Genomic DNA, 13,018 nt, shown 5'->3' on the forward strand with positions numbered 1-13,018 from the left:
TGAATCTTACATATTTTGTCAGAGGTAAAAAATATATGTATGTATATATGTGTGTGTGTATATATACACACACACACACTCTTATGTCATGCTGTGCAAATACCATTGGCATATTCCTAATTCACTGAAGTCCCACAGGGAAGTCACAGGGAATCTGGTGAAACTGAGATTTTAAAACTCTGTATAATTCATAAAAATGTAATTTTTTAAATCATTCCCGCTAGAATTACCTACTATCAGAGAAGTAAGCTACTGATAATTGCTGCCTACATAATGTATTTCCTTTATCTCACTGGGTGAAATATACTAAAAAGATTGCAAAAGATGCCAATCTTTGAGCTTCTCATATAGTTTTCTTAAATTAATCACTTGTTATTCTCAAAAGTGATTTTAAAAACTCACAATATAACAAACTGTATCATGAAAGGCACCCGCTCCATTAGTTTTTAAGATATCCTGTAAAATCAAAGAAGGGTACTAGAGCCTAAATTAAAACGCGCCAGTAGACTGATAAACATTTTGACTTTAAATGTTAATCACACTAGAAAAACATGATTTATTCCTCTGAAGAGCCAAACATGGCTATCATTCTTATTCATATGTGCAACATGAATAAAATCAATAGGCACTTTGTGGTAGATTCATTATAATTAGGCATTCTAGTGCAGGGATTTAACATATCATAATGAGATTAAAGGTAGGTGAGTTTATTCCATGATGTGTGTATATTACCATTCAATATGGATAGGTTTTTTTAATGACTGATTAGTCCCTTCCAGGCATTTGTGGGTACTTGAAAATATGCTATTATATTAATCCAGTAACCTCACCTAGAAAAAACAAAATTTTATAATATCTCTCCCATACCATTTCCATGAGCTAATGATGGGAAAATAAAAGAGATGAGATGTGTGCCAACGAAGTTTTATCTAACAAGGTGTTACTTTTGCAGTTAATAAATAACGTTGCCCATTTTCCCATATACAGGTCTGTGCATCAACACACAGATGACTGTAAAATGAGAATATGCAGCAAAAACACGGTACCCCTCCAAGAAGGCATGGAATGATAGGAACCTTATGCATTTTATAGCCTCTCCATGGTGTGTATAATTTCACCAGGGAAATAGATGAGCAACATTCGCAGAACATTGTTCATATATTTCACAGACTTATGCCGAAGCTAAGAGGATGTCCTTTAAGTGTCTTAAACCACTTGGACAGGAAGTCGGCAGCTGGTAACTTCTTTAGAGTGAATTCATAAACACCATGAATGTCCACTTGAGACCTAAAATGCACAAAGTTGAAGCAGGTGAGTAACCAACCTTGGCGAAATATCGCATCCTTGCTGCATAAAGGCACCCAAGGAAAACCAGAGACTATTAAAAATCCCAAATTCATTAGTTGATTCACTACTTTGTGTTTCTCTTCCATCTTCAAACTCCTCAGTGTGCCACTCGTAGGGGCTAAATCTGCTGACCAGGAATAAAACTACACTGACCCCAATGTAGGCAAAAACAATGCACATCCAGATCTCATAGGCTAAAGGATCAAGAAAGGAAAACACTCCTGGTTTGGACTTCTGAGGCTTCTTGATCATGATAGATATCCCGAGGCTCATGAAGGGCTTTGAGAAGTCAATCACCTCTTCTCTCACAAGGGTAATAGTTAATGGAGCAATTGCAATATCAGCTTTCTGTAAGGGAAAAAAAAGGAAAGTAATAGTACCTGGAGTCATGGTGAAAAGGGAATCGTGGTTATGTCACTGGATCAAAGAAAAAGGAGAGGAAATCAGAGAAATCGCAATAATTCTTTCCCTGGTATAGTCCCAGTAAAGAATGAACAAAAGGGAATTATTCCCCCAATGCCCCTCCTCTTTATGAATACACAGTATACCCATCTGGCTTGACTATGATCATTACACATCTGCACTGCATCTCTGCATTTGCAGCCTTTTGACAATACATATGGCCCATATGCTTCAAGAGAGATGTAATGATTGTCTCAGTTAATCTACATGTCTACTTCTGGCTTCAATCTTAATCTTTCAGATGTTCACAAATGAACAAGATAATGTTTCTAGAGTAATGTGCGAAATCGACAACCTCAGACATAGATACTTCACAGGGAGAGGAAGCAGTCTGTCAACAACAATTCAAATTGAATGACTTTATCTATGAGAAGAGCTATACTTACCCCATATACAAGTTCTCCAACCATCCCATTCCAAATTTTCGTGTCTGCATCCCTGGCCCCATACTTGCCATCACCAACAATAGTCAGCTTGTACTTGAACCCACAATGTTTGGCGATTTCTGCAGCCAGGTCAACACAGTAGCCCTCATAGCGCTCATTGCCTTCAAGCATTTCATGATTTTTCTTCATCATAACATATGGAGATTCCTATATGAAAAGACTTTGCTTTAGCTGATTAAAATATCTGTGTTAATTATGTACTCTCATTGAATCAAATCTTCTGGTTTAATTATTACCTGTTAGCCAGAATGAATGAAGAATATAGATGGTGAACACACAACAGTAGAAGAATAATTTAAGTATAATGCTTCCCCAAAAAAATCTCTGTATGTTTATCATTATATTTCATTAAGATGGCTTGTACGTAACCATACCGAGTGAACAAGATACTCAAAATCACAAACTCTTTGTATGTTCTCTAGCCATATTTGTAATTATTAGGACTTAGAGCAAAATATTACTGCTCGACACCTATTTTATTCCAGTTTGGATTCACCAAACCCTTATCCTTGATTAAGGTTATGCCAATCCCCAAACCAGCATTCACCCAAAACCCTGTGTCACTGCTGTCCCAAAGATAAGGTTCATGTGGAAATCAGGTTCATGGCCAGTGATACACAGACTGAAACGATCATTGTCATGATGATGTACTGATTCTACCCCCGCAGGCTTCAGGTCTCACTTCATCTGTGAGATACAATATCCTAGAATGATGCTACAAGGATAGCTAGAGAGTAGCTTCCCCCTGTAAACATAAGAAAAAGGAAGCAAGAAAAAAATGAATCAACACAGTCCAATATTCTCCATTGGAAAGTGGCACTGAGGATATTTGGAGTCTCAATGAGATAGTTCCTCTCAATGGCATGACAAAGGCAAAAATCCTCAAATGTCTAATTTGCACTTATCAGGAGATTTTCAATTGCTTACCAATGTTTTAATTCAAATCCCTTATCAATCTATCTATATCTTCTCTCAGTATTGTTAGGAGAATAAATCACACAAATTTACAACTTCACTGTTAAGGCCACTTTTTTTGTAAAAGAAAATAAAATGAAATAGTTTTGTCACAAAATCCTGTCCTATAACAAACACCATTTTCTCCATTTCATTTCACCAACAGCTTGCCATGGTGATCCACATCTCTCTTCCATCTATCCAAAGCCTGGGTGTTGAAGATCCAGTTCAATTTTTCCTTATTCATTCAATATGCATTGATTGTGTACTAGCTATGTGCCAACCAGTGCTGAAACTTGGAGTGAAAAGAAGGGAAATAATCCTTGTCTTTAAGGAGATCATCTTTCCTTAGATAGAATAAAGACAACTCAACATCATCATGAAATCACGTACCAAATGGAAAGAAAGAATTTACACAGTATTGGGTGGGAATGGAAAGGTGAAGAACTCGCAGAAATATGAGGAACACTCTTCAAGACATTCCCCAATTGTTCACCGATTTAAGCACCAGGGAAGGAATTATCTGTGTAGTTAAACTGTAGCCTTCCTTAAAGAAAATCAGGAACATTTTGAATGCTTTAGCTAGATCTTGTGTATTCCTTTTAACAGAGTAAATATGCAGTAAATGATTAAAACATTGCAAAAGAAGCAAAACAGGTATTATTTTCCTAAAATATAAATAGCTACTCCCGCAGACATTATCCATAAGGAAATACAAAGTAAAACATAGGCATATGTAGCAAATTACCAAAATTGTGGTGACAACAACAGTCTTATTCTCAAGCCCAGAGGTGTCATTTCCAGAAGGGAGCTCAGTAAGAGTAACAACCATTTTGTCCACTTCACTCCAGTAGCCAATCTGGAAAAGGTTACAGCAGACAGACGTATGGATAAATGACTTGTCTATTAGCAAAGCATTTAATTATTTTCAAAGCCATGTCTCAGTCTAAAATTAGACCCACATTTACTGGGCTTGTTCTAAACAGAAATGTCTTTTATATATGTGAATCTAACAGGAATAAAAGGAAGTATAAAAAAAATTGTTAAAAATGACTTGTTTTTTCATATTCACTTTTCATATTCTCTAAGAGTAATTGTTTGGGACTGGTCATATAGAAATGTAATTAAAATCCAAATAATGGCATTTTAGCCTAAACAGCTAAAAGGGTGATGTTGAATTGAACAGTTACATGCGTCTTTGCACCAGCTACTTTTTTTTCTTCTGAACCATAAACCTTCAACAATAGTTCTTTCTCTTTTCATTAAAGACTTCCACTTCAGTCCAAAAAATTAAAGTTCAACAGCTCTACCTACGAATTATTTTTAAAATTATAGTTCAATGTTACTTACCAGAAATAAACAGACTTTAGGAAAAAAAACAACTTCAAAATACATCTGTTTCTGGAAGTCATTAAACTCTATGTGAATACACATCTCCAGAACTCTCTGGAAGCGTGAACTCATAGGCTAGCTAACTCACCTCCTCACTTAGAACTGCCTTTAAATCACTAAGGATTTACCTTCCGGGGCCCATTAGTTTTGAGCTCCATGATGTTAATTGTATAGTTTATTCTTTTTCCATTCTGGTCAAACTTTATATTTCCTGAGAGACCTTCAACCTGAACCTAATGAAGAAATGGGAAAGGAGCAGAGTTATCTATTTACTTCATCTAAACATATACACTGTACAGATTACTTTCACCAGCTGAAGTCAAGAAAACTACATCAATAAGGTTTGTTTCTCTCTTCAACCTACCTTTGCGTTGTTAGGAAAGAACATTGCCTGTATGTTAGACATAAGGAATAAGACAAAGATGACTAATTCAGCAGGAAGAAAACATTAATGGCCATATTAAGTCACGTTAATGATTATTTTGAGTAACTGACCTGTTTGAGGGCCCTTTCTATTTCTACACCTTGTCCCCAGGGCACCGCTGGGTTTGCCAGACAGTCTCCCGCATTCCCCCTTCGGGAGATTTCAATTCTCTGCTTCCTTAGGTTGCGGAAGGCTTCAGTCATCACTTGAACGGCATCATAGGTCAGAGCAGAAGTATACTGCAAAGGATCACACACATTTCATCAGAACGGGAGAAAATTTGGAAACTCACTGCACACCAGCAACCAAGACTGCCGTTGCTCAGCACACAATACCATCTAAAACTCCAAGAATTTAAACACAATTTCTGCATCTAGAAACCTAAGAATCGAACAGAAGCATTACAAAACATGGGGACTTTGAAATGTGCTTTTGACTCTAAACATGTTCTATTATGTTAATATCTCAGCTGTTTCAGGTGAGACCTTTTCATAATAATTGTGTCAATGTTTATTTTTCTTTTATTTTTCTAACCTGCTTCTTGTTACAGCCTCACTTTATAGCCTGCTATGGTGATATACAAAACTATAAGATTAACAATTAATATTTCTTTACAGTCTAATGAGAAATACATTTGTCAATGCAGAAGGAATATGAATTAGTTTCAGGATTCTTAGTCTCTAATTCAACCCTGGTCATGCTCACACTGATCTGCAGTGGTTTTAGGGGTATCTACTTAAGATCCCCTAGGTGATTCTGGTAATCAAGTAGAAGAACCACAAAACTTCATAATTTCTATGCCCCCATGCCTCCATGCTTCAACAGTCTATGATAACATTGGTTCAAAGCTTATGGTGTTCAGATTCCAATGGGACAGCAGAATTATTACATTTTCTAGGACCAAGCAGATTAATACTACATGTGTTCCAGGCATTGTCAGTGTCTGGATAAGTAGTAGCATGTGCATGTATATATATTACCATTTGCCAAATGGATGATGCTGTCAGTTAATGATTAATTACATTTCGACATTAAAGTTTTACTGAATGCTGAGAAAATTTCTGTCATTATTTTTCAATCTGTAGGTACGAAAAGTACGGTGAAGCTTGGGAGAAAGAAATGCAATACTGTACCATACTGACTTTGTGACATGCTAAATTCTTGATCACCAATCCAAAACAGGCACTCAGCATTCCCCACGAATTCTACTCAGTTCCTTAGTATTTCAGGTCTTCCACTCTCAAAAATGATAATTTCATCTTTGTCTTCTCCAAATACCCTGACCTCCACACACTTCTCTTTCTCTAAATTCCTGCTGAAAACCTTGCCTCCTTGTCATGGAAAAAAGACAAGCCATCTAACAGTAAAACCACTAAGCTCCCCATACTCTGTTGTTCACCTGAGATGACAATACAGGACATCTACTCAAGAAACGACTTCTTGAAGCAAATAAGAAATATCACATCAAGATATATCTGCTTCTCTTGTATGTTTGTTTCTATTCTAAAGGAAAAAAACATTAATTTGTTTTTTATACAGAGATAAGTTTATTGCCAAAATAATTCTTACAATAATGTCTAGGTCTCTGAAAAAGAAATGTAACCCAAATTGAAATATTGCGCTTTGTATGGAAATAGTGATAATAGCTAAAAGCCAACATTTTTTACTTAGCTCGCTCACATTACTAGGGGAAAGCTATAAAGCCGTCTACTAAATGTGTTTGAGGTCTACAGATGTTGGTTAACTACATTTAAAAAATATGATTAGCTTGAATGAATTGAAAGCATTTAGATCCATGTAGCATATTATGAATATGATTCAGAGTAAGCACACATTAAGAGTAAAAATCCTTTCAACCTTTTTCAAATGCTCAAAACTAATCAAGTCTTGAGCCTATTACCATTTTAAATTAAAAGTCACAATCATAGAAACACAATATTGGGCTGAGAGAAAATCAACAGCTTCTGTATCCAGAGTTCCTTTCTGCTTATGTTCTGCATGTATGGCTCATTTATTTTTCTAAACAAATATGTTCACATTTTTGATTGGATAGTTAAATATTTCAGTTTTATTCTACCATTCATTAAACTAGATGTAAATTAATTTGAAAGGATCGTGATGACAATGTAACTATCTCCTTCTTTGAAAGCAAATGCTTCATTTCTGCCCCTATGTTTATGTTCTGTGAAATCCCTCAGCTGAGTTGCAAATTCATATTTCAGTGGGGGACCATTTTGCTTTGCAGTGCTATATCACAATCACATCATAGCCACACATTAAGAATAAATCTGGGAAATCATTTTTTACGGTCCATTTTCCAAATGTGCTTTTTACTTTGCTTTAAATGTGTATTTATTGAGACTTAGTTTACAAAAATAAAATAAAATATGCATTTTAGACATGTTTGTTATGTCCAAGAGTCATCAGCCAAACCAATCAATAATACATTACTGTAATCTCTGATACGAGAAAACAGTGTTCTAACACCAAAAAAGGGGGGAATGAAAAGAAGTTCTGTGTATATCTCAAATTTAATGAACACAAATGAGGAAAAGTAGGCTACAGCACAAATTTTCATGGGTTATCGCAATGACGGCACCTTTTTCTAAACATAGTATCCATACCATAATAAAATTTAAAAATATATATTCAAAGAAAAATACTAAAATTTAAGTACTATTAAAGTGTTATGACATTTCCTATGAATGACCACTGTCAGAAGTTTTCTTTACCACTTGAATTAGTTGACTATAGTTTAGAAAGCAGTGCATTTAGCATCAGAAGACAGGGCTCAAGCCCAGATTTTACTATTTCCTCTTCTGTCGCCTTTGGCAAGTGAACTAAAGTATTATTGTCTAGGTTGTTTAGTAAAATAAAGAGAGCAATGCTTCTTCTGTCTGTGTTATAAGAGTGTTGAAAAGGAAGGTAGGGAAAAATATTCATGTTTACCTCGTTCTCTTCGTGACAAGCCGGAGATAGACAGTTTCCCAGTAGATCTAAAAAACCCTATGCCACAACTGTTTTTATTCCAATTCCATAGCTGAATATTCCAAGTTATAAACTTTCATTTTACCCAGCTTCACAAAAAATGTGTGGCAAAAGTGGATTTGAATCCAGATCTCTGTGATTCCGAGGTAATTATGATGACCAATTGCCCTGGTTTTCCTCGACTGTCACAATATTGCAAGGAAAAGTCTTGAGTCCCAGGAATCTTTTCAATCCCGGGTACACTGGGATGGTTAGTTACTTTATTTGGAAAATACTGTATCAAATAAGTAGATGTATAGTAAATGAGAAGCTTGATGAGTTGTAAAATATGTTACATATGTAAGTTATTGACCAGTAGGTTTGCATTCTTTTCTTCTTTTGTTACTATCTATCTTGATAAAAAAACTGTTTTTACAATGTTTTGAAAACCCTATCCCACTCCACACAAAAGGGTTCTGTGATCTAATAAGTACAGAAAATGATTTTCACATTGACATATTATAGACCCTCAGAAATCCTGCAATAACAGTTTAACTGTTTAATCAGTATTTCCCAAATTGATTACCAATTTTGAAATTTCTTTAACATCAATTATTTTACATAAGAATAGTGTTTTATGTAACATATTTTTGGATGTTAAAAGTTTTATGGCCTGGTACATTTTATATACTCATTTCTAAAATAGCCTCAATTACTTAGTTAAAAAATTATTATACATTGAATGATATTCCTCTGGAGAATCATATGCAATATTAATTCTCAGTTTCATCCTTTTATAAAATAATTTAAAACAGGGTCAAAAATTATGATTTCTAGGAAAAATAAGTAAACCTATAAGAAAAATTTTAAGCAAGTTTTTTTTTAAGATAACCAACAGTGACCAAATCAATTAGGGCCATAAGACAAATGAACAGTATGAAGAAATATATTATAAACTTAAAATGATTCACTTAACTTCAAATTCAACTACAGTCTACCCTATGGAAAAGAGCTGCCTGTGATAAGGTCATCTTTAATATACTGTAAAGCATATTGAATATGTGCCCTTTGAAACTTCACTGCATAAAGGCATAAAAATCTTCATAAAAACCTTAGTAAGCATACAAGCTCTATCACATTTTCCAAGAGTGAAAAGAGAGCTGCATTGGCAAGAAACCTAAATTAACATATTTTATTATTCTTCATGAATAATAAAATAATTTTAATCTACTGTGAAGAAAGAGTCTTCATGTAAAAGGAATAAATTAAAAACAACATATTTTTGCCTAAATTACCCAAATTGGCTGTTAATCTTTACTGAAAATCTTACTTAGAGATTAAGATTTTTATATTCAGAAACTTTAGATTAGTTAACAATTCAAATTTTCAGATAAAGCTAATCAGATTCACCAAGACAGAAAAAAGATGCTGAAATCAAGGCATTGTCTGGTTTTGATTCAGTCATAGGTAAAGACTTTCTTAGGAGCAGATCTTTTATTTTGCTGGTTGAAAAAATCCCTCTCCCTGACTCTCTACTTCCTAGAAATCTTATAAAAAGGTGAAAGTTCTTCATTTTTTATGATCTATGAAAAACAAAATATATATGTCCGGAGTAATTTAGGATTCAATTTTGGCACCTGGAGATCAAAGAGGTCTGCCTACCTGCAAGTCACTACAATCTCTGAGAGATAGCGGCACCACTGGAGATGTCAGAGATTCAGCAAAAATTTGAAATGTTAACGTATGTTTCACTGAGGGCTTAAGTTAGCACTTCACATAATCATGGTATGAGAGAGTTGCAGGAAACCTAAAAGTTTACCTACACTTGTTCCCTTTACAGATAAAGAAATACGAAAATGAGATGTGAGCCCAGGTGCCCTGAATTATAATTATAAATATTAATAATACATTTTTTTAAGTTGTGATATACATATTTTTAAAATTCATGTTTGCAAAATAAACAATCTTATCAATATCAAATTTATACATTTATTTCAGTCATTTACATACTTTTTAAACTATAAAATACAAGGAATTAATATGTCAAATTTCAAACTTCCAGGTTGTGTTGGTAAAATGCTGTAATATTAGGCAGAGTGAATGCCAGTCTGCCAGCTGTGGTTTGGACAGTTAAAACACTCAAGAAGCAGAATTAATTCTATTAGGCCACTAGGGTGCTATTTAATGCACGACACTAATTACTGAACTGAAAAAGATTATACTATTTTCAGGCAGACCTAATAACTCTCTTAGGAAAGCAATTAAGAAAGTTTGAGTCTGCGTGTGAAGTTGTTTCCTGAATAAAATGAGATTCTTGTGAAAAAGCCATTATTTAAAGTGCCACACAAATGCCAGCCACAGATTATTGTTGAATTCCTTAACACTAGTAGGAGACTGAAGACACAAAAGTTGAACAAAGGTTATTATGTGACAAGGTAGAACGGCTAGTCATACTTCACAGGATGTTGGAGACATTAAAAATAATAAAAATCAGTCTAAAAATAGAAATACCCATAAATTATTTTTGAGACAGTGGGAAATATCTTTATATTCTTTCTCTTTAAAAAATACTTTTAAGGAAGATAAAATGCCTGTTTTAATGTTCCCATGTAAATCCTGGTGTTGTGATGGGTCAGGTCAGATAACTACATTAACTTTACATTTTATCAACTAAAGGAACTCATTGCTTTTCTGCCAGGGCTCAACAAGAGAACACATGCAGAAATCTATGGCAGAAATCTAAATAATATTTCATCACAATAATAATGTCATATTTTTTCCTTTAATTATTCAATATTTTCCAATTCATTACTCTTCATCCCTACAAATATCTCTCGTGTGCTTACTCTTTGCAAACAACTGTGTGAGATTTAAGGCTACTAAGATACAAATGAGATATTTCCTTTGAGAGGCTTATTTGTAACCTACAAATATCTCTTGACTGAATTTATATCAGTATATTACCTATGAATGATTCAGATTTTACAATTATTTCATTTATGAAGAAACTAAGAGAAATGGCAGATGTAACAAATCCATCTATTTCCCTCCATCCCCATGCCACAACCACAATTCAGACAACCATTGTTTCTTGTCTGATTATTTGTGATATCTTCCAAAAGCTTCCCTGCCTCCACCAGGGCTCCCTGCAATCTCTTGTCATCAGGGCAGTCATAGTAATCTTCGTGCATCAAAGCCATGATCAGCACTCTCCTCTCGTAGTTCCCTGTTGCTCTTCAAATTAGACAAGAAAATCCTTAATATGTCAACAAGGCATAAAACCTCTTCTGGATCTTGTACAGTTCTAAAGTATGATTTCTCAGCATTTCTTCAAATCATTTCTGTTCAACCTCTAGCCTTATGGGAATATTTATATTTTCCTTGCACTGGAGACGTTATATATCCTAGTTCCTTTATCTGGAGTCAATTGTTCCTTATGCTTTCTCCTAACTCCTACTTCTTCAGGTCTCCAATTCCATATTGCTTCCTCTAAGAAGCCTTTTCTTACCTCCAGAATTAGGATTAGGAGCTTCTCATAGGTGATACCAGAGTACCTTTGCTTTTCTCTATTTGTTGATTCATGAAGTCTCTATTAGATGGTTACCAGGTGTGAGGATTTATTCTAGGAGTCTGGGATACCTCGATGAATTTTTTTAAATGGCACTTACTTTCAAATAGGAGGAGATAATTATCAATGCAATGAATACATAAATGATAAGAACAGTAAACTAGTAAGCTTCTTTTAAAACTGAACACGAGAGTGGCAAAACGTTGGCAAGTTGGATGGTGGGTATATGGAGATTATTACACTTTTCTACCTTTATGTGTGTTTGAAATGTCCATCATAAAAAGAGTTTAAATGTTAAAAAAAAAAAGAACAGTAAACTAAAAGGTAAGAATTGGGAAAGCTGGATCAGGGAAAGGGTGATACACAAACTCTGATGGTGGCAAGATTGCAGTTTTAAATACATAGCCTACTATTGCCTTGCATGAGAAGACAGGATTTGAAAGAGATTTAAGGAGTGCAGGAGACTTGGCCATGCAAATATTTAAGAGGACAACAGTCCAGAAAAAAAAATAGCCAGCTCAAAGGCCCTGAAGTAGGAAGGTGCTTGGGTTGGTTGAGGAACAGCAAGGAGGCCAATGTAGCTGAAACAGAGTGAGCCACTGCACAGAGATGTGGTTCCATGGGACTGGGTGACAGGGCCTCATAAGACAACAGGATGACTTTGGCTTTTTACTCCAAGTGAAATGGAGAGACATTAGAGCATTTGGAAGAGAACGACAATATAATCTATATATACTTTAAAAGGATCACAGAGATGGAAGGTAACAGGGGCAGGGCTGAACGGAGGGAGATCAATTTTAGAGACTGTTGCAATAACCTTATGAAGGTAGCTGGATTTAGTTGGTTGCAGAGAAGGTGGTAAGAAGTGAGGCAGTGCTAATGGGGTTTTCTGATACATAGAATGTATGTTACAAGAGAAAGAGAAGGGTAAAGACCAAGATTTTAGTCTAAGCAATAACTGAAAGATGTAGTTGCCATCAACTGGGATAAGAAAGACTGTTGAAGGAATAGTCTCCAGAGGCTGAGGAGGAAGTAGTGAGGAAAATCTAAAGTTTAGTTTTGAATATATAGGTTTAAGATAGCAATATGACAACTTCTATCAATGCTACAAAGTAATTGTTGGTTTCTAGTCTGAAGACTGTAATCTCCTTAAGGACCAGAACTTTGTCTTTTCTCTGACACCTAGAACAGTGCCTGCTGTGGAGTAGACAATAAATATGTGTCGAGTAAATAAATGAATTAATAAATGAATGAATGAATGTTGCCCCAAATAGCAAATTAGTGTCAGACCTAAAATTTCAGTGCCACGACTTAAGTTATTTTTTGTATACTATGTAAGAATGAGGAAATTTAAACATTGTAATTTATACTTGGTGGTTATTAAAATATGTTAAATATTAAACCTTATTTAAGATTTTACCTGCTGAATAAAATTTATTTTAATTTGAAAACTTTGGA

At 34.8% G+C, this 13,018-nt stretch overlaps 1 protein-coding gene across 4 annotated transcripts in view; it reads right to left on the reverse strand.

Annotated features, from left to right (window-relative positions):
• Positions 1 to 13,018, reverse strand: part of GRIA2 (glutamate ionotropic receptor AMPA type subunit 2) — a 147,783-nt gene that overhangs the window by 26,030 nt on the left and 108,735 nt on the right. For all 4 annotated transcript variants that reach the window (XR_007725580.1, XM_050789860.1, XM_050789859.1 and 1 more), the window contains 5 exons: positions 5,097 to 5,264; positions 4,730 to 4,834; positions 3,958 to 4,068; positions 2,196 to 2,402; positions 1,325 to 1,695 (listed from right to left, as the gene is read on the reverse strand). Coding sequence is in view for 3 of the 4 variants with exons in the window: in XM_050789860.1 (XP_050645817.1) it covers positions 1,325 to 1,695; positions 2,196 to 2,402; positions 3,958 to 4,068; positions 4,730 to 4,834; positions 5,097 to 5,264 (962 nt within the window). In the remaining variant the exon portion in view is untranslated. The remainder of the gene's footprint in view (positions 1 to 1,324; positions 1,696 to 2,195; positions 2,403 to 3,957; positions 4,069 to 4,729; positions 4,835 to 5,096; positions 5,265 to 13,018) is intronic.

The sequence above is a fragment of the Macaca thibetana genome, chromosome 5 (genome assembly GCF_024542745.1).
Source record: "Macaca thibetana thibetana isolate TM-01 chromosome 5, ASM2454274v1, whole genome shotgun sequence".
NCBI classification, from domain to species: domain Eukaryota; kingdom Metazoa; phylum Chordata; class Mammalia; order Primates; family Cercopithecidae; genus Macaca; species Macaca thibetana.